General features: G+C 47.2%; 1 protein-coding gene across 8 annotated transcripts in view; it reads left to right on the top strand.

Moving 5' to 3' along the window:
- AGBL4 (AGBL carboxypeptidase 4) overlaps positions 1-26,741 on the top strand; it is a 1,358,157-nt gene extending 1,331,416 nt beyond the window's left edge. For 6 of the 8 annotated variants that reach the window (XM_045028065.1, XM_045028068.1, XM_045028071.1 and 3 more), the window contains 3 exons: positions 3,500-3,596; positions 10,425-10,526; positions 24,310-26,741. In XM_045028065.1, coding sequence (XP_044884000.1) covers positions 3,500-3,596; positions 10,425-10,526; positions 24,310-24,430 — 320 coding nt within the window. In that variant the 3' untranslated portion in view covers positions 24,431-26,741. The remainder of the gene's footprint in view (positions 1-3,499; positions 3,597-10,424; positions 10,527-24,309) is intronic. The other 2 variants (XM_045028067.1, XM_045028070.1) reach the window with 1 other exon arrangement.
- The last annotated feature ends 326 nt before the right edge of the window (positions 26,742-27,067 follow it).

The following is a 27,067-nucleotide window of genomic DNA, read 5'->3' as shown; positions in this document are numbered from 1 at the left end:
CAAATTAGGCTTAATAGCTTTGGCATCCATTGTATTAAGAATGCAGTTGTTTAGGGGTTATTGTAGGATTGTTTGTAACTTTTCTGGGGCCTTGGCTAATGTAAATGTTACGAACTTCCAAGAATTGTTCAGGTAATACATGAGAAGAGGGTTTCCTAGGAGGGACGTGGGAGGCCTTTTGAAGCTACGCCGTGGAGGGTAACCTAATTACCTGCCCCAGAAAGCTCCAGGTCCAAGACCCCTGAACTGTATGAAGGAGGGACTAAACTTTTCCTGAGTGTCCTAGTTCTGAGCTGAGGCTACGAACTTGTGACCACAAAAGAGAATCCCTCGGGGGGCTTGACGGACTTATCTGACAGAGCCCATGGTGGAGACAGTGGTGGTGATCTCTGGTAAGCTTATTAGCACACATGTAGTTTCTTTTGTTGTTTGTGATATGTTTTCTCTGTAGTTCTTTTACCTTAAGAATAAAATAGACTTGCAGAGGAAGTGCTGTATGGTTACTTATAACCGATACCAATTACACTGTGTACTGTCTCTGGGGGGAGAAGCAAGCAGGCCTGTTTAGGCAGACTGTCTTTTGCAAGGAAAATCACAGTTTAGTCATGGAACTATGCAGCCTACAAATACCCTGGTCAGGAGGGAGACAGACACATGTGTCTACCTCAGAGAGGTAGTGGCCAGAGAACCTAGAGTGGGCATTCTTGCTGTACCGTACAAGGGAATACAGGTGCAGTTGCCCTGAACTGTGACAGTTTCTATAGGGAATGTGTTTGCAAGTCTCAGTCCAGTATGCATGCAACTAAGTTGGCAGCCTTAGCAAAGACATAGAGGCCTGTATGGGGCATGGAGACTGACAAGAGGCAGCTGTGAAAATGGACCTCTCCATTGAAACACAATGGTGGGGTATCATGGAGAAGCTAGCATGACGGTTGCCTAGGCTGCACCTGTTCTGTAGGTGTAAACAGAGGGCTTCCCTCCCCAGGGCTGTCAGTCAGGCACTTCCCACCACCACAGCACCTACAACAAAGAAAGACAAAGAGGAGGACAGTGGGGGCTGATTCTAGCAGAGGAATCTAAAGACATTAGCCCTGACGAAATGTCCTGGAGACTTTACTGAGCCCAGTTATTGCTCAGTGTTTTTAATGTGCTGGGCAAAATGAAAGAAAGCATAAAATCAAGCCATAAATGTTTAACAGCCCTCTCCTCTTCTTTCTCCAGCTACTTGGAACTCATAAACGTTGCTGCTGCTTTGAGTTCAGCATCTGCAGAATCTTAAAAGAAAAAACCCCAACCATCCCCAAATTCCAGCAACAATGACAAAACTCTTTCCAAGAGATGCTGCCTCTATGGAGTGATAGGATCTTCTGACTCTAACGTCACACTTCCATGCACGTACAGGCAATAGCCCTGTAATATGTAGCCAGAATGCAAGGAAACATACCTTATACTGCAGCTATGCACATTTTCTCCTAGGCTGACTATTACATGCATAGGTAATACCCCCACAGCCCATGCATACTCCCAGATTTATACTGTGCATATCAATAGTTCTGATTGTCCTGAGTGCTATAACAGAGCCCATAGGATAGACAGTATAGATGTCAACAGCATGTGAAGTGGTAGGATGAACATCAGCATTAAAGTCCTATTGGGGACGCCTTTTGAAATAGACTTTCAATAGAAGTAGTGGAGCCACTTAGAATACTACTAGACAAAGCACTGGAAACTATATAGGAGGGACCCTATCCAGGATTGGCCAGACTGCAATTCTGAACCGTCATCAAAGGTCATCTACCACAGCTAGACCTTAGCTAATTTACTAAGCCTCTTAGGGTCACATCTGTTTATAACATTTTCCAGCTTCCAGTCACAGAGTCAAAACTTTCGACTATTCCGAGTTGGTCTTTCTCCCTTTCTGGAAAAAAAAAATGAACAGGGTTCTGACCAGGCTGCATGAACCCGATTTCTAAATCTCATTTGTTCTGATATCCTAATGTGAGTGGGTGGATAAGAAAAACTTCATTTAGAAGCTGGCATCTTTATGCAAGTGGCTTAAAACCCTCTGACACGTTGCAATTCCAGAATTTCTTTCTAATGGAAGCACCAGCAGCTAATTGATATAATTTTACAAAATAAAACAGAAATAGATTGATTTTCCTAAACTGGCAAAGGAAAATGGCACAGAGCAGCTAAAATGGAAGGAGTGTTGTGGTCAATTTAGATTCACCAGGTTCTGTACAATGAGGTTCCCAACTCATATACTGCCACTGAAAGAGTGGTTGTTGTCACTGGCCAATGGACACCTTGAAAAATACTGCAGAGTAGAATTTAGATTTTTTTTATATATAGTGTTTTGGCTTTGATTATCCCCAAGTGCTCGTTGGATACCAGCAGTTCATGACTGTGTAGGCAAACATAGCAGTCTTTATGTCCTCAGTCAAATCTCGCATGGCAGAGCCATAGATGATGAAACCTGTTTAATTCATAATGGGCGAAATTTACCCAGTGTTGAAGGCAAGCCCAGAGAATTGCATAGGCCTTGTGCGGACCCTCAGCACAGGGGTGCATTTCACCCAATGCAAACATTGTCCAGGACAACAGTGTTCCCGTTTGTTTGTGGGTTTTTTTGAAAATGACCCTGGATTGTTTAATTTCTACCAAATCAATCATATTAGTGAAGCCTCAGAGCAGTCGCCTTGCTGTAACATCTCAGCAAGATGAACAGGACCTCTGATAGCGCAGTGTCTACTTAGTACTGAATGTTAAGGTTGGCATTCGGTGAACTTCATGGTGATTAGAGACAGAGTAGGCCTGTTAGGTAATTTTGTGCAATGCCCTCCCCCTTCACAGTTCCAAGGATTAGTCTCTACTGTGTACCTCCCAGTTCTGTTTTCAGATCCAAGTCTCTAGGTCAGGAATTACACCACAGAACCAAAGTACAGTAGCTCCTTCCTAGGTCAGCAGGTGTGTGCAGCTCAAGATGAGCCCAAGCCAATGTTTCAGCTCTCAGCTTTGAGGTTGCCTACTGAACCATTTAGAGTTCATACTATGAAATTCTAGATCTCAGCTCCTGCAGGCAAGTGCAGTACTGCTGAGATGCTGGCTGTTTTCCTGCAGGAGGATACCCTGGACCAGGAGAAGCAAGTTAATGTGCACCATGCCTGATTAAACTTCTTGGGTATTTACTTTCCCTCATGAGAGATGAAAGATCCCAGTGACATTCGCGAAGTACATCAGAGGGACCTGTTTCTTTCCCTTTATGATTTCATGCAACATATTTTCTGCCTATGAAAACAAGAAGCAAACCAGAAGACACTCGCTTTAGCTGCTGACATAAGTTATTTTGTTGACCCTGCCCTGAAGCTTTTGGCATTGTGGGATGGTTAATGTAAAACTTGTTCTTGCATCAAATAACAGTAATTTACCTTTAAACTCTGCTTGTTTCCCCTCACCCCCAAGTCCTTTTCAAAGAAGTTCCTTAACTAAAAACTCACAGATATGAAGTTAGGGAGAAATGTGGCCAGAACATTCTTGGATTACTACCGGCTAAACACCATATCAGAGAGACCACTGGCACCTATCCCCAACACACGGTAGGTCAGAAAGCAATCTCAGCTCTTTTTACGTTTGTTTCTCAGGACTACATTTTTAATACCCTTCCTGACTACACTTCACTGGTATCTACAGGATTGTGGCTTTCTAATAAGTTTGTTGTTCTAATTCTTTTTTTATGTTGTTGACATTTCTTTCTAAACCAAGCAGTTATGATCTGAAAAATACCTGGGTTATGCCTAAAATATTATTCCAGGGATTTTGGAGATCTCACGCTTGCATTCTTCTCTCCTGCTAGCTGTACACCAAACTGCAGTGTCTTCAATGGGCGTATTCCTAATTTACACCAGTGTAAGAGAGGGGAGCGTCAGATCTGCTGTATTTTAAATACCTTTCATTCTGGAAGTGAAATCTTGCATGCTCGGGGGAAACGGCTTTGTTTCTCTTCAGGCCAAGTCTGGCACCGGCAGTACTGTGATAGATTCCACACACCACCCTGCCAATGAGCCTCTGCCCTGAACGAAGGGATCACTTGGAACAGGGAGAGAGCAGCTAATGCTTCAGGTCCACTTGACGCTCAGCTTCTCTGCTGAAGCAGGCGGCTAATCTGACAACCGTGAACAATCCTTGGGGCTAGTCACATGTGCAAAATTAAGCACGTGTATATTTATGGTGCCTCAGCCATCGGGACCAGTTGTAATGGCTGTTGTGATGCAGACACATGTCCACTAGGAAATGGGGTGAAACCACCTTACAAGGCAGCATGAACTAAAGAGGACATGAGCAGAGCATTTCAAGTTCCCAGTTTCTCATCTCCGCTCTGGCACTGGCCTGCTACATAGCCTGGGGCAATTCACCTCACCTTTCTGTGCCTCGGGGTACATATGCACTTAGGATTTACACCTTCAGCTCTATCTCAAGGAGCCATACCAGCGCTAGCTTGTACTGAGCTAGCTCACTAAAAATATTGTGTAGCCGTGGTGGTATGATATGCAAGAAGGGCTAGCTTCCGCGAATACGATCCCATTCAAGACATTAGGCATGTACCAGGAGCAGCTAGCCCTTCCCACGGCTCACACTGCTGTGATTACACTTCTGTTTGTAGAGCACTAGCTCAAACAGAGCCAGCACAGGTCTGTCTCTTTAAGGTGGGAATTCCACCCACAGCCTGAAGTGTAGAAATACACACAGTTTCACTGTCTGTGAAGCAAGGATAATAGCCCTGAGCTCTCTGGGGAGGATTATAATAAATACAATGCTTTGAACACACAAAGCACCGTGAAAAGTTATAAGCAGACCAAGCAGGACTGGCATTTCCATTTCCTAGGAATGTCTGGAATTTTTACATTTGCTTTCATTCTTATTTGGAGAAAAACTAAAGAATTTTGAAATTTGGGGTCAAATTAAATTTTCAGAAAAAAATTATCTTTGGGTCAATCCAAATATTTCAGTGTTGATATTTTAATTTTGTTTTTAAATTTATTTTATATATAATATGAAATATCAAACTGAAATCTTCTGTTCCCACAAGGCCAAGAGTTGGTTTTGATTTGTTTTGTAATGAGATCTCTGCAGGAACATGCATCAGTTGAGAAAAGTCAGCATTTTCGGAGGGAAAAATGTCCTGATGGAAAATGTTTGACCAGCTCTAGTGATAATATTTTTATAGCACATTTCAGTCTAGGCCACAGATCAGCTGTCAGGGATTCTTTTGAGAACGCTGCGTCTTAAGTATGTTCCACTTGCAGCCATTTTGGCAGATGCTTATTGACATGGTTGGATTGTGCCCGTTCTGCTGCAGTAACTGTTGAAACATTCTCCATCTCCCTTTCTCCGCTGATGACTTTGACAGAACAGTTTGTGGCCAGGATGAAGGGGGATCACCAGCTGTGCAGTTCTTATTGCTGTCCTTCTGCAGAGACCAGCAGGGCTGGTGATGAAAAGCATCTACCATCTTCCTCCTCTCTTCTCCTGAATGCACCATTTCTTCCAGACTCCTAGTGTCCGCTGCCTTTGGGTCTGGGAAGCCGAGCCTATTACAGAACCTAATTACCATCAGGCATTGTAATGTCCTTCAGTAGCACCACTCAGTTACCTCAGCATAAGGATTATTTTTTAAAATTAAAGAGCTGCTGTCAGTGCTAACAGAAGCATTGTAATCTCATCAGGCATCCATGCCCATCTCCATAAAGACAGATAAACCAGAAGGGAAGTTTATACATGTATGTAATAATTTTGCACAGTGTCAATTTCTTTTGTTACCCTCACAACTCTCTACTGGGAGGTGGGGGGAGGATTCTTTTGTCTAGACTACTATCGCATACTACAGTAAATTTCTACATATCCCCAAAGACGAAGTATGTTTAGGGAATAGATTTTAAGTGATCCATGTTGTTAATGTCCTGATAGCTCAGTAAATATATCAGATTCTCCCAGTAAGTAGACAAATGCCTTTTCTATCTGTGTCATGGGCTTATTTACATAACATATGATCATAGCTCTTTTGTGCACGTGTGTGTATACAGGGCCGTCTTTAGGCACATTCAGCATACGCAGCCCTGTAGGGCACCCAAAATTTTGGGGCACCATCGGGACCAAAGGCGCCAATTTCTCATCTTGCTGAGGGGTGCTCAACCCCCACCTGTGCTCCAGGCCCCGCTCCCACTCCACCTCTTCCCACCCCTGCTGCACCTCCGCCCCACCTCTTCCCCACCTCCTCCCTCAAGCATGCCCCATCCCCACTCCTCCCTCTCCCTCACAGAGCTTGAACCCCAAGAATCAGCTGTTTGCAGCACTCCAGAAGCACTGGGAGGGTGGGGGAGGAGTTGGTAAGCATGGGGCTGCCAGCACATGAGAGGGGGAGGGACAGAGAGGGGAGCTTGGCTCCAGTGGGTGCTCTGCACCCACTAAATTTTCCCCGTGGGTGCTCCAGCCCCGAAGCGCCCATCCACAGAGTCTGCGCCTATGAGTGGGACAGCAAGTAAGAGCAGGTTGGCTCCCGCACACCCAGCATGCACTGCAGTCTCCTTACTAGGCATAAGGGAGACGGTCTGGGGGTCAGGTCTCTGCGGGGAACCGTGACTCTCCGCAAAATTCTGTGAATAAATCAGAATTTTTTCTATAGCGCTGCTTCTTTAGTGCAAGTATAGTCCATCAGCATTATAGTGTGCTTCATTTGTTTAAACTGGTTTTAATAAAGTGCATGTGGCAAGTTTTCCAGTACTGTAAGCTTATGTTTGTATTGCTAAGAGCAAGTCGGGCATAGGGGCACCAGTTTAACAATGCTGTGTAGAGCCCCATAAATCCTAAGGACAGCACTGTGTGTGTGTGTGTGTGTGTGTGTGTGTGTGTGTGTGTGTGTGTGTGTGTGTGTGTGTGTGTGTAATATATATATTACACACACACACACACGAATGAAATGAAGTATTTCTTTGAAACTGTCATGTTAACTGGAAACTCGTTCAAGGAGAAAGTCCTAGAGCTACTACTGGGAAGAGAGTTTTGAGGCTTTAATTATGCCTTGGCTCAGAAATGACAAAAAGAAATGGATCTGAATATATAAAATGGTACCAAATATCTATGTAATCAGGGCTAATTATATGGCACAGATATTCACTTGAACCAGGACATGTTTTGACTACAGTTTATGAAAATACATTATAACATTACCAGGTTCTCCATACTCATGAAAGGAAGGTGGAAAAAAGTTAATAAATATGTGAAAGGAAACTAATTGGATCCTTTGTGCCAGCTACTATACATGAAACAATTGTTGTTTGAGGGAATTAGTGCTGCTGAATGGTGCTGGATTGACAGGCCTTAAAATAATAATAGTCTGTGACACTTATGTAGAGCATTTGATCAGAGGATCTCAAAGCACCAAGAATTAAGTGTCACTGTCCCCATCTGACAGATGGAGAATTTTAGGCATAGAACAGGGAAATGGTTTGCCCCTGGCTACATTTGAAGTCAAAGACATCTCTAGTAATAGATTTGAGGTTCCCTGACACCTAATCTAATGCCCTGGACCAGGCCACTTAAAATCATCTGTTTACTGACAGATCTACTACACCAGTGGTTCTCAAACTAGGGCGGCCGCTTGTTCAGGGAAAGCCCCTCTCAGGCCGGGACAGTTTGTGCACCTGCCGCGTCTGCAGGTTCGGCCGATCGCAGCTCCCACTGGCCGTGGTTCGCCGCTCCAGGCCAATGGGGGCTGCGGGAAGTGGCGCAGGCTGAAGGATGTGCTGGCCGCCCTTCCCGCAGTCCCCATTGGCCCTGAGCAGCAAGCCACGGCCAGTGGGATCCGTGATCGGCCAGACCTGCGGACACGGGAGATAAACAAACCGGCCCGGCCCGCCAGGGGTTTTCCCTGAACAAGCGGCAGCTCTAGTTTGAGGGCCACTGATCTAGACCAGTGGAAGTGGAAGGCCTTGTTTACATGTGATGGCCACTGTTTTGGCCAACGCACCAGGAATTGAACCAGAGGCTTCCAGAGCGACAGCTTGAGCTGAAGTGGGGAACGCTAACGATTCAGCTCTCTGAAAACTGGCCCACAGAGGGACTTGTAATATACTCACCAGCCAGCTACTTACACACAAAAGTTGTACCACTTTAACTCTACCGGTAAAGTGATACAATCCCTCTGCCTCCTAGCACAGATGCCGTTATTCCAGGATGAAAGGGAACAGCTTTCCCCATGAGGCATCTCTATACTGATGTATCCCCTCCTGTGGATGCCGTTATAACTGCTCTGGTTAGCCTGGTACAAAAACTGTGCAGATGAGGCAGGCCGACATTTCCCTTATACTGACTCATGCCCCGTCCATGAATGAGGCTCTATTCAGTACAGGAGGGGCCACTGCTAAGGTTAAGATGGGATGTCAGACCTTGAAGTTGCTGCTGAGTCTGCCAACAAGTGTGTCAGTTATGGTGGGGCATTTTGTGTTGTGAACACCTGGAAGCTAGAAAGTAATCTCAGACCCACCGACTCGACTCGTTCTCCCCCATCCCTGTTGCATTCCTTAGTGCACATCAGTGGTGAATTACAGGATGAGGATAATTGTCATCTTCTCCTCACCCTTGAGTGGGGACTCCAGCCCCCTCCCACTTCTCATACTTCTCTTTAAAGGGGTCATGGTCCCCATCCTCCCCGCAGGAGACCAGCTCCCTCCAGCTCTTCTGTGTCCTTTGCCACCACAGCAGGGGCGGCTCTAGGCATTTTGCTGCCCCACACATGGCAGGCAGACTGCCTTTGGCAGTTTGCCTACAGAGGGTCCGCTGGTCCTGCGGATTTGGCGGACCCTCCGCAGGCACACCTGCGAGAGGTCCACCGAAGCCGCGGGACCAGCGGACCCTCCGCAGGCAAGCTGCCGAAGGCAGCCTGCCTGCCGCCCTCGCAGCGCCGGCAGAGCGCCCCCCGCGGCTTGCTGCCCCAAGCACACGCTTGGCGTGCTGGGGCCTGGAGCCACCCCTGCACCACAGGGTGTCCCAACCCAACTCCACCCTCACTTTGCTCCATGCCTGCTGCTCGCCTCTGCCTCCCTGACCCCTATAGATATCTGCATCTGGCCAGTTAGCCTTCCGCCTCCACATGTCTGAGCCTTTAACTCAGCTCCCAAAGGAAGTGCATCCCAGAGCTCAGGGATCATTTCTCACTAGGACTAGTTTCAGGCAGTAAGTCCTGATTTGTCCTGGTTCCCTGCTCCTGGAATACTTCCCCGATTTCCAAACCAGCATCCCCTTCTACATCTTAAAAACAGCCAAGGGCCCGCATCACCTGGGAGAGAAGTGGTTATTTTCCTAGAGGCTAAGCTTCCCTTTTGAAATATGTAAGCGTGTGTTTAGATGACCCAATGGGGGAGGAAAGGTTGTAACGTCCTCATATGTGCACTAATGAATTAAAAGCATTGCTGGAAATGCTAGACACATTATGGAGTGAGGATATATGTGTCTTGGAAATCACTAATTAAGCAACAGAGACCTCAAAATTAGAAATCATTGGTCTGTTAGAGCTGTTTGAGCAGACAACATACCAGCTTAGCGTGAAGGACTTGGAACATTTCAGAGGGACTAAATCTAAGGTACAGCTCACCCTGCAGCCATAGGCTGCTATCTAAGGGTGTGCTAAGTGCACATAGACCAGAAGAATACAGTTTAGAAAGTTCTAATGGCTTTATGAGAGACCTATTGATAAAGGGAAGGGTATGTGGCTTCTATTTCTTATTGTGTTCTTCCCCTTTCTGCTCTTCAGTAACTCTCAAATTGTGCCACAGTTGTGTTAGAATCATAGACTATCAGGGTTGGAAGGGACCTCAGGAGGTCATCTAGTCTAGCCCCCTCCTCAAAGCAGGACCAGTCCCTAGACAGATTTTTGCCCCAGATTTCTGAATGTCCTTTCAAGGATTGAACTCACAACTGTGGATTTAGTAGGCCCATGCTCAAACCACTGAGCTATCCCTCCCCACAAAGGAGGTACAGGAGCTAGATCCCCCTTATTATAGGTGGGGCCGCTTGTACCACCTATTGTTAAAGTTGCTTGACACTTCCCATTATAAGTCCCTGTGGTCAGTTGCTTATAACTTTGCCAAGCTTCGATCATTTGGACTGAAATTTTCCATGTCGGGTAGAAGGTCCTCACCTGGTGGGTGTCAATGTGATGCTACCTGGTGGGATTCCTGGGTGGGGGTTCAGATTGCTTTTTTAAAACCTAGGAAATTACACCCAAAACCTGATGTTAAAAGAATGTTATGATTGCAGAGTTGAGCATTCAAAGTTAGGAAATGCTAGAATTAATCTTGCCTGGGCAGCCCTCGTGTGTGTGCATTATAATGCAGTCTTTAATTGCATAATTACATCATATTTTCCCACAGGACTCCGGCCTCATTCAGTGCACAAGATAGACCTGTTCTGGGGATGAATCAGGGTTGTGTGGTCTGTAGGACCCCTGCACCATTTGTTGCAGAACTTGGAAGGTAAGTAGTAAGCAAGGCAGTAAGAGGAGGAATGGTCTCCTGGTTAAGGCAGTTGAATGCTGCCCTGGAGAACTGGATTCTATCCTGCCATAGAGTTCCTGGATGAGTCACTCAAACCACATTTTTCACAGGTGGTCATTAATTGTGCGTTCCTCATTTTCTGGATGTTCAACTTGGTATATGGAGTCTGATCTGCAGAAGTGCTGAGCGCTCCCAACTGCAACTGAAGCCAATGGGAGCTGTGCTTCTAACATCTAAAGTGCTGTATAATGCATGTACTCTGGCAAATCAGGTTCTAGGCTTTTCAAATCGGGTGCCCAAAATTCATGGGTACTTTTGTTCTTTGTGCCTCAGTTCTCCCTCTGTAAATGAAGGATAGGATCACCCCTCGCCTCGTAGGGAAGTCATGTTTGTGAAGCCTTTGTATACTCTAGTGATGAGTGCCACAGAAAAGGCTATGAGGAAATTAACAATTCTGTCTTCAGAGTTGGGCTTTAATAGGGTGAAGTAAATAAAGCCTGGAGCCATACATTGAACAATGCAGAGAAAGCAAAATATTGAATAGCTGCTAACGAACTGAACACTGTTCATTCTGTGCACTGAATGAGTCAAGAGTCCTGTGGAAAAAGTCATATGTGATCACACGATTATCTTGTTTCAGACCCCACTCTATGTCAAACCAGGTTTGATTTACCATGAAGGCCATGAAGCCTTCGGAACCGGTTTTGTACCGGACAAGGAGTTTGTCCTGCAGTGGAATTTTGGAGGCATTTTAGAGACTGTCCGCTATGTCAGTTTTGCAGGATTGCAAAATGGCTCAACTTCCTGGGTGTCTTTGTGCCTTGAACATCATTGATAAGACGGCTGGGGCATGGCTTGACCGGATTGCGTATGCCAAATAAACAAACACAACTAAAGATTTGTGTCGTAATGCAAACGCACAAGGGGGAAAAATGAAGGTTGCACAGGCAATCTTAATTCTGGCATTTCGTAATGGTTGGGTGCTTGGCTTTGCAACCTTGATAATGTTTTTAATGTAATTTTTTGTGTGTAGTAAGTGGGCTGCTGCATAGGCATTCTCCATGAGGAACCCAGGACTCTGGAACTGGCTCCTGTGCTCCTTGGTCCATATGTAATAACCTCCTGGAAAAGATGGAAAGGCCATTTATTTCATAGGGTCTATGGATATGGGTGAGGGTATGTTCCTGGGTAGGATTGGGCATGAGCCTTGGAGACGTTCTTGAGCCCATTCTTGTATTTTCCTTCTATTTCTTCCTTTGTTTATCACGTTGTCCCAAACGGTGTCAGAATTCTTCCTTACTTTGATCCAGCCTATACTAACGTCCTTGTTTATACCTTGATGCTTCCAGTCTTGGCTAGTGAAATTCCCTCTGTAGTGGTCTTTCTAAATCCCTACTCTGTACACTTCAAGAACTGCATCAAGAATACTGTGGCCAGTTTTCACACATGCTATGGGAATTGGGACTGAGACCACCAGCTTGTTTCATAGAGATCACTAAATAACTGTTTTCTTTCCTCCTCTTCATCTTCCTATGTTGTTCTTCTCTCTGCTTATTTGCTGCTGCATCCAACTCTGGGAAGCCTCTTAGTAAAACATTTTGTGATTGTTTTTAGGGGGAACACTAAGGCCCAGCTCCTCCAAGATATTTAGGCTCCTAACATCCACTGAAATCAGTGGATGTTAGGCTCCTAAATACCTTTGGGAATCTGTGCCTAATGGTTCAGTTGTCCCTTGGCCTACAGGCTTGCAAGGAGAAGTAAGAGCCATCTTCACACCTCTCCCTGGGCTGCCCAGGCCTTGGTTCTGGATGTGCAGGAGTGGAGTACGAATAACGAGAGCACTTCACGCTGACAGCTCTCACATGGAGCAGGTGAGCAGGGAGGGCTGAAGAACAGGTGGAGCCCTGACTCTATTCCTCCAACTCTCCAGTGAGTGCAGTGGAGTTGGCGTGGTGAATGGGGTGGATGTTGTCATTTACGGGGGATGTAGGAGAGCAGCAAATTTATCCCTTCCCTGGGCCAATGGGGAAGCAGGGAGGGAATTATGCCTCCAAGGCACAATTTCTTCCCTGTGCTGCTCCTGGGACAGCATTTCTCCATGCCATCCCGTACATAGGCATGTAGCAAAGCCACAATCTAGCTCCAATAGAGAATAATAATTGTAACTGTTAGGTGCTGAGGTTCCATCCAATGCTTTGCAAATACAATAGATACAGATAATACACCTCACGTACCATAACATCTCCCTAATCACTCCTCAGGCACGAGAACATGTACATACTAAAATGGTCTTGAATGTGTTTCTAATGACCAGTAGGGATTGTCTGATAGGGAACGTCCAGATCCAGCTCCTTCCATAGTCTTACAACAGCCAATATAAATGTAGGGAGATGATGGAATCTCCTTCCTTAGAGGTTTTTAAGGTCAGGCTTGATAAAGCCCTGGCTGGGATGATTTAGTTGGGGATTGGTCCTGCTTTGAGCAGGGGGTTGGACTAGACACCTCCTGAGGTCCCTTCCAACCCTGATATTCTGTGATTCTATATTCACCCACCAGCTTTGGTGCTACCAGACAGAAGCTAGAGGAGCAGTGCAGAGAGAGGTAAATCACGCAGCTGGTATCCTAATGCTAGTAATAAATTGTACTGGAGAGTTGGGAGTCAATCCCTATACACCGTAGAAGGAAAATGCATATGGGTGCACCCAGTGATGAGCTGCCAAAATATTAACAGGTTCCCTCCTCCTCCTCACCCCACGAGGGGGTCGTGGCCGCCCCCCCCCCACCCTGGGACTCCTGCCCCATCCAACCCCCCACGTTCCTTGATGACTCCTGGGACCCCTGCCCCATCCAACCCCCCTTCCCTGTCCCCTGACTACCCCCTGCCGCCCCATCCAACCCCTCCTCTCATTCCTGATTGCCCCCCGGGACCCCTGCCCCATCCAACCACCCCTTCTCCCTGTCCCCTGACTGCCCCTGGAATCCCTGCCCCGACTGTCCCCTGCCACCCCATCCAACCCCTGCTCCTTCCTGACTGCCCCCCCAGGACCCTTGCCACCATTCAATCCCCCTGTTCCCTGCCCTCTGACTGCCCCACCCCTATCCACCCCTCCACAACCCCAAACTCCCCTGCCCTCTTCCAACACCCCTCCCTGCTCTCTTCCCCCTTACCGCGCTGCCTGGAGCCGCTCAGCTGGGACCAGCACCAGCATCGCCACGGGAACCGTGCTGGAGCTGGGGGGCCGGGACCAGCACCCATGCTGCGGGTGCCCGGCTGGGCTGAAGCAGCGGGGCCATGACCAGCGCTGGCGCCGTGGGGGCCGGGACGGAGCCTCGGGGCCGAAGCTGGGGGCGCTTGGCTGGGGCCGGGACAGGACTGGGCTGGGGCTGCTCGGCTGGGACCAGGAGCCGGGCTGGAGGTAGCCACGGGGACAGAGCCAGGGGCACTCAGCTGGGGCCGGGACTGGGCTGGGGCTGGGGGTGCCAGGCTGGAGGGAGCCGCTAAGCTGGCCGCATCTCATCCCCCCCTTCCCCCGACCCAGCTTACCTGCCCGCTGCTTGTTTCAGGGGAAGCAGGGGAGGGGGAGGGGGCAGAGCATTCAGGAGAGGAGGGGGAAGTGAGCTGGGGCCAGGGCGGACTGCCAGAGCTTTTGTTGTCCTGGAACAACCGGTTCTAAAAGGACTTCTAAATTTAATAACCGGTTCCTGTGAACCGGTGCGAACCAGCTCCAGCTCACCACTGGGCACACCCAATGGGTCAAACTTCAATATAAGTTTTACTGGGGTAAATCTGAAAAATCCCACTGCCTCCAGTGGAGTTGCTTCTGATTTACACTGGGGTGAGATCAGAATCTGTCCCTTTGTGTTTTAGCCATGAGTCCTTGGTTACTGAAAGAGATGAGATTGGTGCATTGTTAGCCGTGCTGCCGTACTGGTGCAGTGACATGACACAAGAAAAGGCAATAGTTTGCCCACCAAATGCTTATACTAATTGAAAAAAACGACTTTCTGGACCTTTCAGTAAATTCGATTCAATTAACCATCTCCATAGGCCAGAAATAGTCAAGTCAAACGTACAGTCTTCCACATTTGCTGATGGAAAAGTAACTCCGATTCCAGATGTACATTTCAGCAGCACTGACAAACCACCACAGCCGCTGAGAGCTGTGCGCGCGCTGCTGGAGTGCTTCCACTCCTTCCTTTGGTGCCTTGTTAATAGGAAATAAAACTGACTTGTGACTTTAATGAGAGACTTCCTTGGAGCCCTCCTAGAGGCATTTGCAAGTCAGGCTGCTTCTCTTGCCCACAGAGGGCTCAGGGCTCTTAACCTCCTAGGGCTGCTTGTAATGTCAACAGCTCACACTTCTCTACACAAGAGATAGCAAGTAGACTTAGTTAGTTCCTGAGACACTGAAAAGCCTCCAGTTAGTAAGTGCTATTGGCAGTGCTTCCTGCACAGACACTGCTAAATAAATGGTGTATTTTCCTTCTCTCTCTACTACACATAAGCAGGGGGGGAAATCACATAAATAATATAAGGAGAAAACAAACTGAATAAGAGAAAACAAACCCATCCTCAACATTTCCCATTAACAAATCAGGATCCCTCCCAGAAAAGGAGACTAGCAAACTTCTTCTTGGGAATTTTATTACAAGGACATGGCAATGCTGTGGTAGGTGCAGTTCCCACTTCCTACCAACAGGTGTCACCAGCATGAATTACAAATATTCTATATGGTACTCCTCCGGGCATGTCAGGTCATAGCCACCCATGGGTGATGGCTTGGGATACATCACAAGCTAACACGGAAATTATGCCTCATGACAGTATCATTTACCTGCTGCCTACTCTTTTGTGTTCAGACAGCACCAGGCTACATCAGTTTCTAAAAATCTGCATTACTTTCCCAAGTAGGTCAATGTATTTTAAAAAAAATTGCTGAGAATTCAAACAACTTTAATCTGATTTCCAGGGCAGCAAATTGCATTAGAAATGGAAGCGCTCATACAGTTTAAAGGCAAATTATATGTTTTGCCTCGAATTAATTTTTGTTTTCCCCCCTTCTCTATTGATAATTATAATCTGTCAGCTTACGCCTACATGCATCTGCACGTATTATGCAGATCCCGATACTTGTAGCTGTCGTTAAAGAAAACCTTTCAGGTTTTAAACAGTGACACATTTGCGTGGGTTCAATGAAAAGGATCCATTTACGGCATTCTGGGAGATTTGCATTGCTTGGCTAGCCTCCAGCGGAAGGGTTCGCAAAAATACTACGGTACAACAATTACCCTGTCGAGCTGAGAAATCACAATCCCAGCTGGAACAATGCAGCTCTGGAGTTCAAGTGCACTAAACATACTCCCCAACCGCAGAAAATGCGGAAGGTTAGAGCATGCCTTGAGGCACTCCCCTGAGCAAATGATGGTGTGAAAACCACTGCACATCAGGAACAGGCCAGAGGAACATACTATCTCCAGGAAACAAAGAGGGGAGTAATTTACTGCTGCCCTGGACCATCCATTGGTAAAGTTACTATCCCTTCCACCCTGCTGGCTCAGCTACTGCCCAGCAAGTGGGATCCTGCCTCCCCTTCACCCCACCCCCACAAATCCTCAGTCCCAGTCTGGGTCACCTGCACTGGATTGTAGCTGTGGACATGGGAATGTTGCCAACATGACAGGCTAGTCCAGACTTTTGTTCTATAATATATACGCCCTGACCTATGATATTTTGCCACTATGGGATGGGGGGAGACAGAGGGACACCACCCACGTAGCCATGGTTGTGCCTGTGACCGAGAGAGAAGCACTGGCAAGTAGAGCTGGGCAAAAGTTAGCAACCGAAACTTTTTGGGGTGAAAAATGCGGATTTGGGTAGACCGAAGTATTTCGCAAAATCATATCGATTTCGCCAAAGAGTTTCAGTTAAAATAAATGAGATTAAAATCGTAACCTTTGGTTTCACCCTTTTCAAAACGAAACGTTAGGATTCAAGATGACGTCTTGTTTTGAAATTGCCTTCAATTTTATGTAAACGGTGTTGAAAGAAAAAGCTTTAAATCCAAACAAAATGGTTCAGTGGATCCGAAACATCGGTTTCAACTTTTTGCTTGGCAAGATTTTTTTTTTTTTTTAAATAATCATTTTGGATCAACCTGAAATGATTTCTCCCAACCCTCTGTGGGTTTTCTAACAGCCAGTGACCCAAATAATCACGTTTTCACACGGTATAAGGTGAAAGATGGTGCTTCTCACAGCAGTAACCAGGAGCCTTCCCCAAGTGCAGCAGATTGTGTTTCTATTGCTCTGTCCCAGTGAGTATGTCAAGTCCTCCTGGCAGGACTGTGACACACAGCCCCTCATCCATGATGGCATGAGCTGGTGCAAATGGTACACGCACATGTGTGCACACGGGGTGGGGGGTTGAATTTGTGCTTTTTGTCCTTAAAATATCCACCAGAAAATCAATACCTTGTCAGCTAATGTCTAAGGCTTTCGGCCCATTCCTATAACGTGGTAAATTTGTTTTCATTGCTTATAATTGGCCTAGGTTTGGAACATGTACATTACCTAACTGCCAGCGCCTCCACTTGTATTATCTGCTGTGCCATTTGATTTCTGTTTTTATCTTTCAAACCTGTCAGGCGTTCCCAGAAAATACAGAAAATCCTTGTGTGGTGTCAGACATGGTGCCAGTTACTTGTGCCTCTCTGAGACTGAAGCATTTGAAATAAGCAGTTGCTAATTGTTTGTTTGGAAAATGCACGTCTTGTACACCTAGGAAACATTGTAAAAATTAGTTCATCAGCTACAGCAGTGCGGGAAGAGTCCATTGTTTTGTCACCATTTTCAATTCCAATGAGCCTATTTTGATCCCTGGCATGTGGACATGTATAACTCTCTATTTCTTGCCATAAGATCCAATTAAATTCATTCCCCTTTCATTTGCAGGCTGTAGAGTCACTAGTTAAAATCTACCCCTTATCAGCTGAGTGCTTAGTCTGTGGACAAACCTAGGATAAAAAAGTAGGTGTGTGGTATTCGTCGTCAATACAAAGGAAGATTGGAATATTTTATAGGAAGATCTGGATGACCTTGAAGATTGGAGTAATGGAAGTGGGGTAAAATTCAATAGTACAAAGTGTAAGGTGATACACTTAGCGTCTAATAAGAAGAACTTCTGTTATAAGCCGGGAGCTCATCAGTTGAAAGCAAGAGATGAAAAGAGAGACCTGGGTGTGTGGGTCGATCACAAGGTGACTATGAGCCACTAATGTGATGCAGCTTCAAAAAAACCCTGAGATCCTAGGATGTACCAGGCGAGGAATTTCCAGGAGAGACAGGGCAGTGTTAATGCCATTGTACAAGGTACTTGTAAGACCTCATTTGGAATGCTGTGCACCCATGTTCAAGAAAGATTAATTCAAGCTGGCACAGGTGCAGAGAAGAGCTACTAAGATGATCAGGGGAATGGAGGCCCTATCTTATCAGAGGAAATTGAAGAGCTTGGCTTGTTTAGCCCAGTGAGATGAAAGCTGAGAGGGGATCTGATTGCTCCCTATAAATACATCAGGATGGTAAACACCAGGGAGGATGAAGAACAATTTAAGCTGAAGGAAAGTGTTGGCACAAGAAAAAGTGGGTGTAAACTGGCCATGAGCAAATTCAGGCTGGATATCAGAAGAAGTTTCATAACCATCTGAGGGATGAGGTTCTGGAACATCCTCCAAATTGGAGTTGTGAGGGCAAATAACTTAATTAGGTTTGAGAGAGAGATGGACAAATTTAGGAGTGGGATTGTATGATGGGGTTGCTTGTGATGGGTAGGGGGTCCCATCCAGTTTGTCTTATGTTCCTAAAATTTCATGCTTCAGGGCTTTAGCCAGTCACCTGCAGGGATCAGGAAGGGAGGTGTTAGCTGCCTTTCCACGCTGTGCGGGCAGGAAGGAACAAGCTGCTTCCAGCCACAGGGGAGCAGGGGGATGGCGGGAGAGAAGAGATGAGCTCAGCAAAGATACAGGCCAGGTCATCTCTTCCCCCCCCGCCCTTCTCTGCGGCTGAAAGCAGCTCCCTTCCCCCCCTCCCACACAGTGCCAAAAGCCTGCTGCTGGCCACATTCTGGTGCGAACCCTGGCAGAAATCTGTGGGGGGGGGGCGGTGCATGTGACCCTGCGTGCCCCCGCACATGTTGCCTCGGGAAGACACTGCGCCAGGTACCAGGAGAGGTGGGTCCGTCCCAGGGGCCCAGCCAGGCATGGAGGGCAGAGAGTGCAGGGCAGGGAGGGGAGGGTCCGTTGGTCACACCCCCTCACCCATGTGAGAGAGGTGTATAGGAGTATGTGTGTGTCACCTCTCCCCGTGTGAACCCTAAAGCCTTGAAGATAAGAAGTAAATAAAAAGAATCCAACTACACAATAGTTCTTTTTAATGGGCTCAGTCAACTTGATGTTAATTTGAACCTTTGTACTGCAGAGTTCGGATTGATTGCTGTTGTACTCACTTAAATGTGAATAACTGTACCAGGTGTCCCGTATTCAGCATAGGGAAATAAGGTCACCCTAAACTTGTGCATTGGTGCACCTCAGTCCCTTCTATTCTTTGTCTGTGGCACATAATAGGCCCGTGATATACAGATCGGACGAGATGATCTGTTGGTTTCTTCTGGCCTAGAATTATGAGAATCTATAATCTGTGTGTATAAACGTGCCCAAGACCAAAGATGGTGTCTTGCTTGCACTGTGAATCCCGAGACAATAACCTGCCCTCCATTATGTACTGTCTTTTTCTAAAGTCTTTTCTTTTATATACACCACGTTCTTGAGTTTACTGGACCGTTTGCATAGCCTAAGAATTACAAATTCCTAAAGAGTTAGAATGACTCAGACAGGTTTTGTATTTGTTATTTGTACACTGGGCTTAGGGCAGATGTGATCTTGGCTCTCTGTTGTCTGGCTTAGATGGCTGATGTAAGTTGAAGTAGTAACCCCATTTTGCAAACAAGGCGGGGAAAGAAGGCATCAGGACTATGCCAATGCATCAGTGTGGACTATGCCAATGCCAAGTTGCGGACTTGAACTATTTTTCCTGTTGAAATTAGTGGCTCAATTTTTTATACCCTAGGAAAAGTTTGTTTTCCACACTTCCTTATCTCAGAAATGTATTTTTTTTAGGGTGCAATCAAGTGTGGCAAATTTCAGCCATAAAGGTGACTGTGTTTAGATTGCTGGAGAGGTATGTTTTGGGTACATAGTAAGTTAACTGCAAGTTTTGATCTAAATATGGCCTTGTAACTGGCATGCCAAGTGCCTGGGAGAGTTAAGTTTGCTGTTACTGATCATGAGCTATACCTATCTCATAGAGCTGGAAAGGACCCTGAAAGGTTATTGGGTCCAGCCCCCTGCCTTCACTAGTAGGACCAAATACTCATTTTGCTTCAGATCCCTAAGTGGTTCCCCTCAAGGATTGAACTCACAACTCTGGGTTTAGCAGGCTAATGCTCAAACCACTAAGCTATCCCTCTCCTCCCTAAAAATTCATACTTAGATCACTGGCTGCTGTCAGTTTATTGTATTTCCAAAATCACCTTGTCGTATAGACCTGAAGTGAACGGTGCTCGTGGTATTCATGAATCAGCAGATGCTATAGTTCACTAGGTTCTTAGATTACATCTAAAAATCACACCGTAAGATCTACTGCTGCGGCTGAAAGGTTAAGCACCGTGTTTCCCTTATCTGTGTTACAAATAACACCCTAGATTATTAAAAATGAGTGAGTTTTAAAGATCTGTTTTATCTGCTTGCCCCGGATCATATTGTTGTACTTCCTCACTTCACTCAGTGGACCAGGAGTAATGAGACTGGTCAGTTTCACTTTCTGGGGATGGTTCTGGACTGTGTTTATGTAGTTTGACGCCAGAGTAACTGCATAGAAATCAAAGGGTTTGTACCAGAGTAAAGAGGGAGCGATGCTGTGAAGAATCAGGCCCTTTGTTTCTGATCAGTTTCATGTTTGTTCTTAAGCATTTACTGCAGCTGCTGTTGGGTTTCGGTTTCCATCACTGAGCCCAGAAACATTCAGATTTAATCAAATAAAACATAAAAGGCCCATTCTCCATTCAGTCTCCAGGCACGTTAGGTTTCATGAGTCCCCCATTTCCATACCAAACCAATTGTTTTATTTAAATATAAACAGTCCCCTTTTCCCAAAACATCATTGTGCCTTAGGATGGCGATTTAGCAAAAGGAAGTACCGTGTAAATGTCCATTATTTTCACATCTCTTTTGACAAATCTTTCTACTAATAAAAATGAAGGCGCTAACCGATATCCAACAGCAATTACGGCTCCCGGGTGAAAGTAGATCCCTCCATATTATCAATGTGACATCAAGGAGTAGCGGCAACTTGGTTCAGTGCCTAGGATTAGGAATCAGGAGACCTCACTGCTCTTCCTAGCTCTGCTGCTGTGTGGCCTTGGACAAATCACTGCACTTCCCCCCCCCTTTGTTTCTTTCAGTTGTAAACCTCCTCGGGGCAGGTACGTCTCTCATTACTTGTTTGTACAGAACCTTGCGCAACAGGAACGTGATCTTGGTTGGGCCTCTAGGCGCTGTGGTGGTCCATATAAGTAATAATACTCCTCGAGGCGACGCTCAGAAGATAGGCAGGATGTTGCTGATCACTTAAATATTAGACCAGGAGTCTGGGGCCACCTCTATTTGTATCTCCTCAGAGCAGCAGTGGATGAACAAACAGCACTGGCAGCACGACAGCTAAAAGGACTCCTTCACTGGGGAGCGAATCAAGAAATACAGGCTGTGTAGAATAAGGCGGCTGAGTCAGTGAGGGAAGCGCGGAGGGCTGATCCAAGCCTATCCGTCATTGTGAAGCAGGTTGATGGCATGTTTTGTTTTCTCTAGTCTGGCTGGAAACTGATCGCTCGGCTTATAATGGAGAAGAAAATCAAAAGTCGTCTCTGCTTTTATAGCTGCCCAATGGCCAGGCTGGCTAGAGAGAGATAATTACGTGCCACGCCAAGATAAGGAAGAGATGAAATAGAAGGATATTATTTGTGAACCCAGCAGAGGGGTAAGTTATGGCCGCCCCAGTGCAGGTGTGCCGTATGGGGAGCACGTACAGGGAGGCCTTTCTCCCCCGCTGAATGCACCTTGCACAGAGGGCAGCCATAATTCACTCGCAAGCTTGCAGAGCTCGGTGGCTGGGGTGCTGGCTAGTGCTACTGTTGTCAGCACTAATCCCCCCAGAGAGGGCGTGTGTGGGCAAGGAGGGACAAGTACAAAAGCCTCTTTGCACTGCGCTCCTCCAGCTCCCGAGAGACATTTCTGCCTTTCACCAGGAAGATGCCTAGGGCACCCCTGCTTGGGCTCTGCAGCTTCTTCCCAGATGCAGCATCTGGAGCGGCAGAACTCAGCCTAAATCATGGAACGCTTTGCGGCCTTTCAGGTCCAGTTCTTCACTGCAGGCCCACCAGGAGCTGCATGAGTGGCATCAGAATCCAGGCTGGAGGATGTTAATTTAGTTAGGCCCAGCACTGGATTTTGTTTAAAAAGAGAGGGGCATTCCAACCTAACCGGAGTTAAATGTTTCAGGCGTTTTAAAGAATGAAACGGAGAGAGGCTTATTTAAAAGTAAGAGTAGCGAACACTTCCCTGCGGTGCTGGGCACAACCAGGACAGCACTCTGCTTGGGCGTGAGAAGCAGGAAGTGAAACAGACTAGAAACAAAAGTGACACGATCGAGGTCTGTTTCATTGAAGACGCTGAGGGTGAAGTGCAGAAAAGTAAACAAGTAGCAAAAGCAATGAAAAGAAAATGAGACATTTCCAAGGCTTTGAGTCTTAATAATCTAGGTAGGGCCTGGATGTGTAGGGTGGGAAGTCACAGGGGCTGGTCTGTCTCTGCTCCCATAGAAGTCGGTGGTGCGACTCCCTCGGACTTCACTGGCAGCAGAGTTTGCCCAGTGCTGAGCAGCCGGTGGAAAGAGATAGGAGGACCCATCGTGGTGCCAGGATTCAGCCCAAGAGCTGAGGCACTCTCAATTCCTATCGCAATATTCGCAAAGAAGCCCAAGGAAATTCTGGCTGTTTTACGCCCACGGATGAACTTTGCATTAGCAAGCCCAAGGTTAGAGAGGTTGGAAGGAATTCGGAGAAGAGCATCAGATGTCACTGAGGCTGGAGGGGCTGACTTCGGACAACATTTGAACAGTATTCAATGTAAATAGTTTGACTCAGGGCTCGTCTACACGGTGCCGCAGTCCAGATGACGGCGGTGTGAATTGTAAAGTGCTCTAACGTGCTGGGCTCCAACTGCCCTGTGTAGACCCAGCTGTCATGAATGAAAAGCTTCATGTCAACATAGTCCTGGCTGAATGTGACTACATCCACGAAAACTTGGCACCTTTCTGTTCGCACCAGCAGGGTCTACACAGGACGGCTAGACTACCCTGCAATTCACACACCCCTAGTCTGGACTGTGGCGCTGTGTAGACACATGTGCCTCTGCCAGTAGTGGGGGAAAGGGAAGTGGTGTGATGGCCACCATCTCGGGGACTGAAACGGGGACCTCCAGAGCTAAAAGCATGAGCAGCTATGACTTGAGCTGAAGAATGAGGCTCTGGAACCAGCTGCTATAACAATTCATATCCTCTGTGGATTGGCACAGAGGCAGGACCTGTAACACACCTTCACCGGTGGGTTACATACACGTTGGAGAAATACTCACAGTGGTGCCAGGGGGTATAACTAGGAGAAATTGCGTGGAATAAAGCAAAGAGAAGTTTTAGTTGAACACCAGGAAAAATGGCTGTGAGATTACTAGACAGTGGAATGAGGGAAAAGGTAGAACCGGTCTCCAAACGGAGGAGGTAGAACCCTCATCACCAGGAACATACAAAGTTCGACTGGAGAAAACACTGGAGACTCATGGAGGGAATAATCCTGCACTGGTCTGTAATAAATTAGACCTCCAGTTGAAGTCTCACTTGCAAACACACTCATTGCTCTGAGATTCTGCACAAGGGTTTTCCTAAGAACATCTCAAATGTGTGGTTTATGCATTGCTGCAAGACTGGGTATAGCAGGGTGGTCACCCGCTCCTGCCCTGAGGGGCTTAGAACAGCCCAGCAGAGGGCTGTGGCTGGGGCAAGCGGCTCCCAGGCTGATTAGGGAAGTAGGCACAGCTGGGAGCCATGCCCCACACAGACCACAGCTGGCCCCTATAAAAAGGCTTTGAGCCAGGAGCCCAAACAGACTCTCTCTGCCTTCAGAGGGAGAGGGGCCTGGCTGCTGGGAAGCTCAGGGTGCCTAGAGTGAGGCAGGGCTGTCCAAGGCCCCATAGAGGCACTGGGTTGCAGAGAAAGGCAGCAGGTCCAGACCCAACCTTGCCTATGATGAATGGCTTTTACACTGCAGTCTGCCCCAGGGAGTGGGGCTTGGTGATGACTGGCAGTAGCCCAGACTGATGCAAGGTGGGGATTAGAGGGTTGGGGGTTCCCCAGAGAGGGGAGACCCTGAGGCAGAGTGTGGGGCTATTGCCAGGGGGCAGCACCCCAGATAAAAGGGCACCGGGGTCTGAGAGGGGCACAGGGCCAGCGGCAAGCAGGACACTGGCCTGCAGAGGGCGCTCTGGAGGCTGGCGAACTAATTCCCTGAGATGACCAGCAGGAGGTGCCGCAGGGGTGAGTCGTGCACGCCTACACTGTGTTACTTCACAATGGTTTTCTTCCCTCTCTTTTCCTTCTTCAGGAAAGAAAAAATGCCCCCCTTCAAATGTGCCACCCGGCGGGGCCCGGGGAATAGCCACGCAGGCCGCAAGCTAGAGAAGAGAAGCCAGACGAATCCTACGGAGCACTCCCACTCGTCATAAGGACATTGAGAAGCAGGCACTGCGGAAGTGGAGTCTGATCAGCCCCTTGTGGGGTTGAAATTGGTCTTTCTTTTCCCCCCAGATAAGTAAAATAACAAATAGTCAGGGCTGGGGTGGGGTGGCGGTGAAATCAGCTAGAAATGTTACTCTTGTTTTCTTTTTACCAATGGTCAATCAGTTCCAGGCCTTTTGGCGCAGCTCTGAAAAACGTGAACAGATTGATTCACAAAAATCATTAACTGTAGCTGAACAGCCGTTAGTTACAAAGCGGGGAGGAGGGACCCCCAAACCTCTCCCCCTCTGTCTTTAAAGGAGTCATTGATTCGCTGAGCAAACAATTCAAAGCCCCCCATCACCCAGGGCAATGTCTACCCCGTTAGTGTAAAATTCAGAAGGCTTTGTGCAAGTCTCGTGTGCTATTGCAGTTACCGTGGGCTGTCGTGTATAGAAATAGCCCAAGGGGGGGGTAGGCAGGCATGCTCCTGTGTACCCCGCTTTGTGCCATCCTTCATTTCCTGGCACACATTTTTGCTCTTCCATCAGATCTTGTCATGAGAGACTCCTGTAGCGCTGTTAATTGAGAGAGACGCAGGCACACGGATGTGTGTGTGATGGTTCTCGCTCACAGAGCATGAGCTGAGTTGGGATGGGGGAGGATGTGTGGTACCCAGGTAGGACCCTTGGGTGTCATTATTGTGCCTGCAGAAGCCAGTTCCTGGCATTACGCTCACCAGCAGCCCAGGCTAGCCCCGTAGAAGAGGCATCGTCTGTGTTCCCCAAGCAGCTGCTGGGTATGTACGGGAATACGCCCAGACCTGCCCCCAGTGCAATACAAACTGTTGGCAGCATTGATTGGCCTCCCCCTCTTGGTTGCTTCATGATGGGGGTGAGGGGCAAAGCACAGAGGGACCCCCTGACTCTTCTTCCCCCCACCTCCACAAGCTAGTCTGGCCCATCGTATCTACGCACATTGAAACTTGTGCTAAAAGCCATCCCCAGCGGGCAGCCTCCTCCCCAGGCCTCATGTGACTGACCTGACGTGTCCCTCTGCTTTTCAGGGAAAGCGAGTTGAAACTCTAGGCAAAAACCTGCTCACTGTTCCCTTCTGTGATCACCTTCTGCAGGTTCTATGGGGTTATGAAACCAGATGTTAGTGATGGGGCTCGACCGCTCCATTCCCGAAGTTTAGCTCTGGATCTTAGGGCCAGATTCTCAGCTGTTGATCCCTGATCCTGGGCTGGCCATGGTGCTGAAAAGGCCCTAGGCAAAATTGAAAGCAGCTTTAGTTTGTTACACTGGCTGCAGTTGTCTCACATGGACTGCTGCGCTAGCTGGGCAGCTGGTAAAAGCGCTGGGCACTCCACCCCCCTCTGAATATCCTCATCCTGCCCCCAGCGTGCCCCTGTCTGGTGAGTGTACGTGGCTCTATGGGGTATGAGGCTTCCCCTCTCATAGGAGGATGCTTGGCTGGCCCATGCTTTCCACTTGCACTGACAAGGAAGCCCAGGGCAGAAGATACGGCTTCGAGTTCTGCAGCTCGGGTACAGGTCTCACCCACAGCTATCTGGTGATGTTTGAATATACAGCCAAACCTACAGCCTGTGCATCAGTTGTATCCTCCCCCCGCCCCACACACAGCCTCATGGTGGGTATAAATGAGGGCAGAATATGGCCCTGTTTGGATCTGAAAAAGAAGCAAGTCCCAAGAAAGCGACAAAACTGTAAATGCACAGATGTTGTCAAATACAATCCATCAACCTGATTTTTTTTTTAATTTCTGAGAAGGAGAGAGATGGGAGAATAGGAAACAGGTTGAGAACAAGAAATAAGATGACCCACGGGAAGGAAAATGATAAAAACAAACTCAATATTGTCAGCATTTCAAGGTTACAGGGTTAAACTGTGTGCATTTTTAAGGAGGGTAAAATGCCTTAATATGATGAATACCAATGTATCTAAAAGGCACAGTGCTGCTTTCCTGGCTCTATAAGCAGAGTAATGAATAGTGGGTGACAGCATGATAATTAAAATGACCTCTTGGAGATATGGATTAGAAGGCACGCAGAGCGGGGATAACTTGTCCTTTGAATTAATCTAGTGTTAATTTATTACTATAGTTGGATTTTATAAGGTTTTAGTGGAAGACTTTCAAAGTTGGTTTACTTGGAGGGGAAAAAATGTTCCCTTTGCATGTTGATTGAAACAAAACACTCACAGAATTCCTTGGTGTTTCTTTCTGAATGGCTCCATGTATCTAGGATTTCAAGATATTCGTTGGAGAATCTACTCTGGAAAGAATGAATAAAGTGATAGATGCAACAACTGAGCATGTCTTTGCATTTTCCTTCTCTTCGTCCCTGCAGCTGTGCTCACAATCCTCGGGGGTGGCTAAGGGAGACATGGTCTCTGTCCTGCTACCAGTTCTCAAAGGTTCCTATCATTTGGCTTCTGTATTAATTTACATGGATATTTATCTCTTTACACAATGCACTCTTTGCCAGAGGATGTTGTGCAGGCCAAGATTATAACAGTTCAAAAAAACTAGATAAATTCATGGAGGGTAGGTCCATCAGTGGCTATTAGCCAGGATGGGCAGGGATGGTGTCCCTAATCTCTGTTTGCCAGAAACTGGGAATG

The sequence above is a fragment of the Mauremys mutica genome, chromosome 8 (genome assembly GCF_020497125.1).
Source record: "Mauremys mutica isolate MM-2020 ecotype Southern chromosome 8, ASM2049712v1, whole genome shotgun sequence".
Taxonomy (NCBI): domain Eukaryota; kingdom Metazoa; phylum Chordata; order Testudines; family Geoemydidae; genus Mauremys; species Mauremys mutica.
Note: the sequence above shows the minus strand (reverse complement) of the source record. Positions and strands in the feature narration are given on the sequence as shown.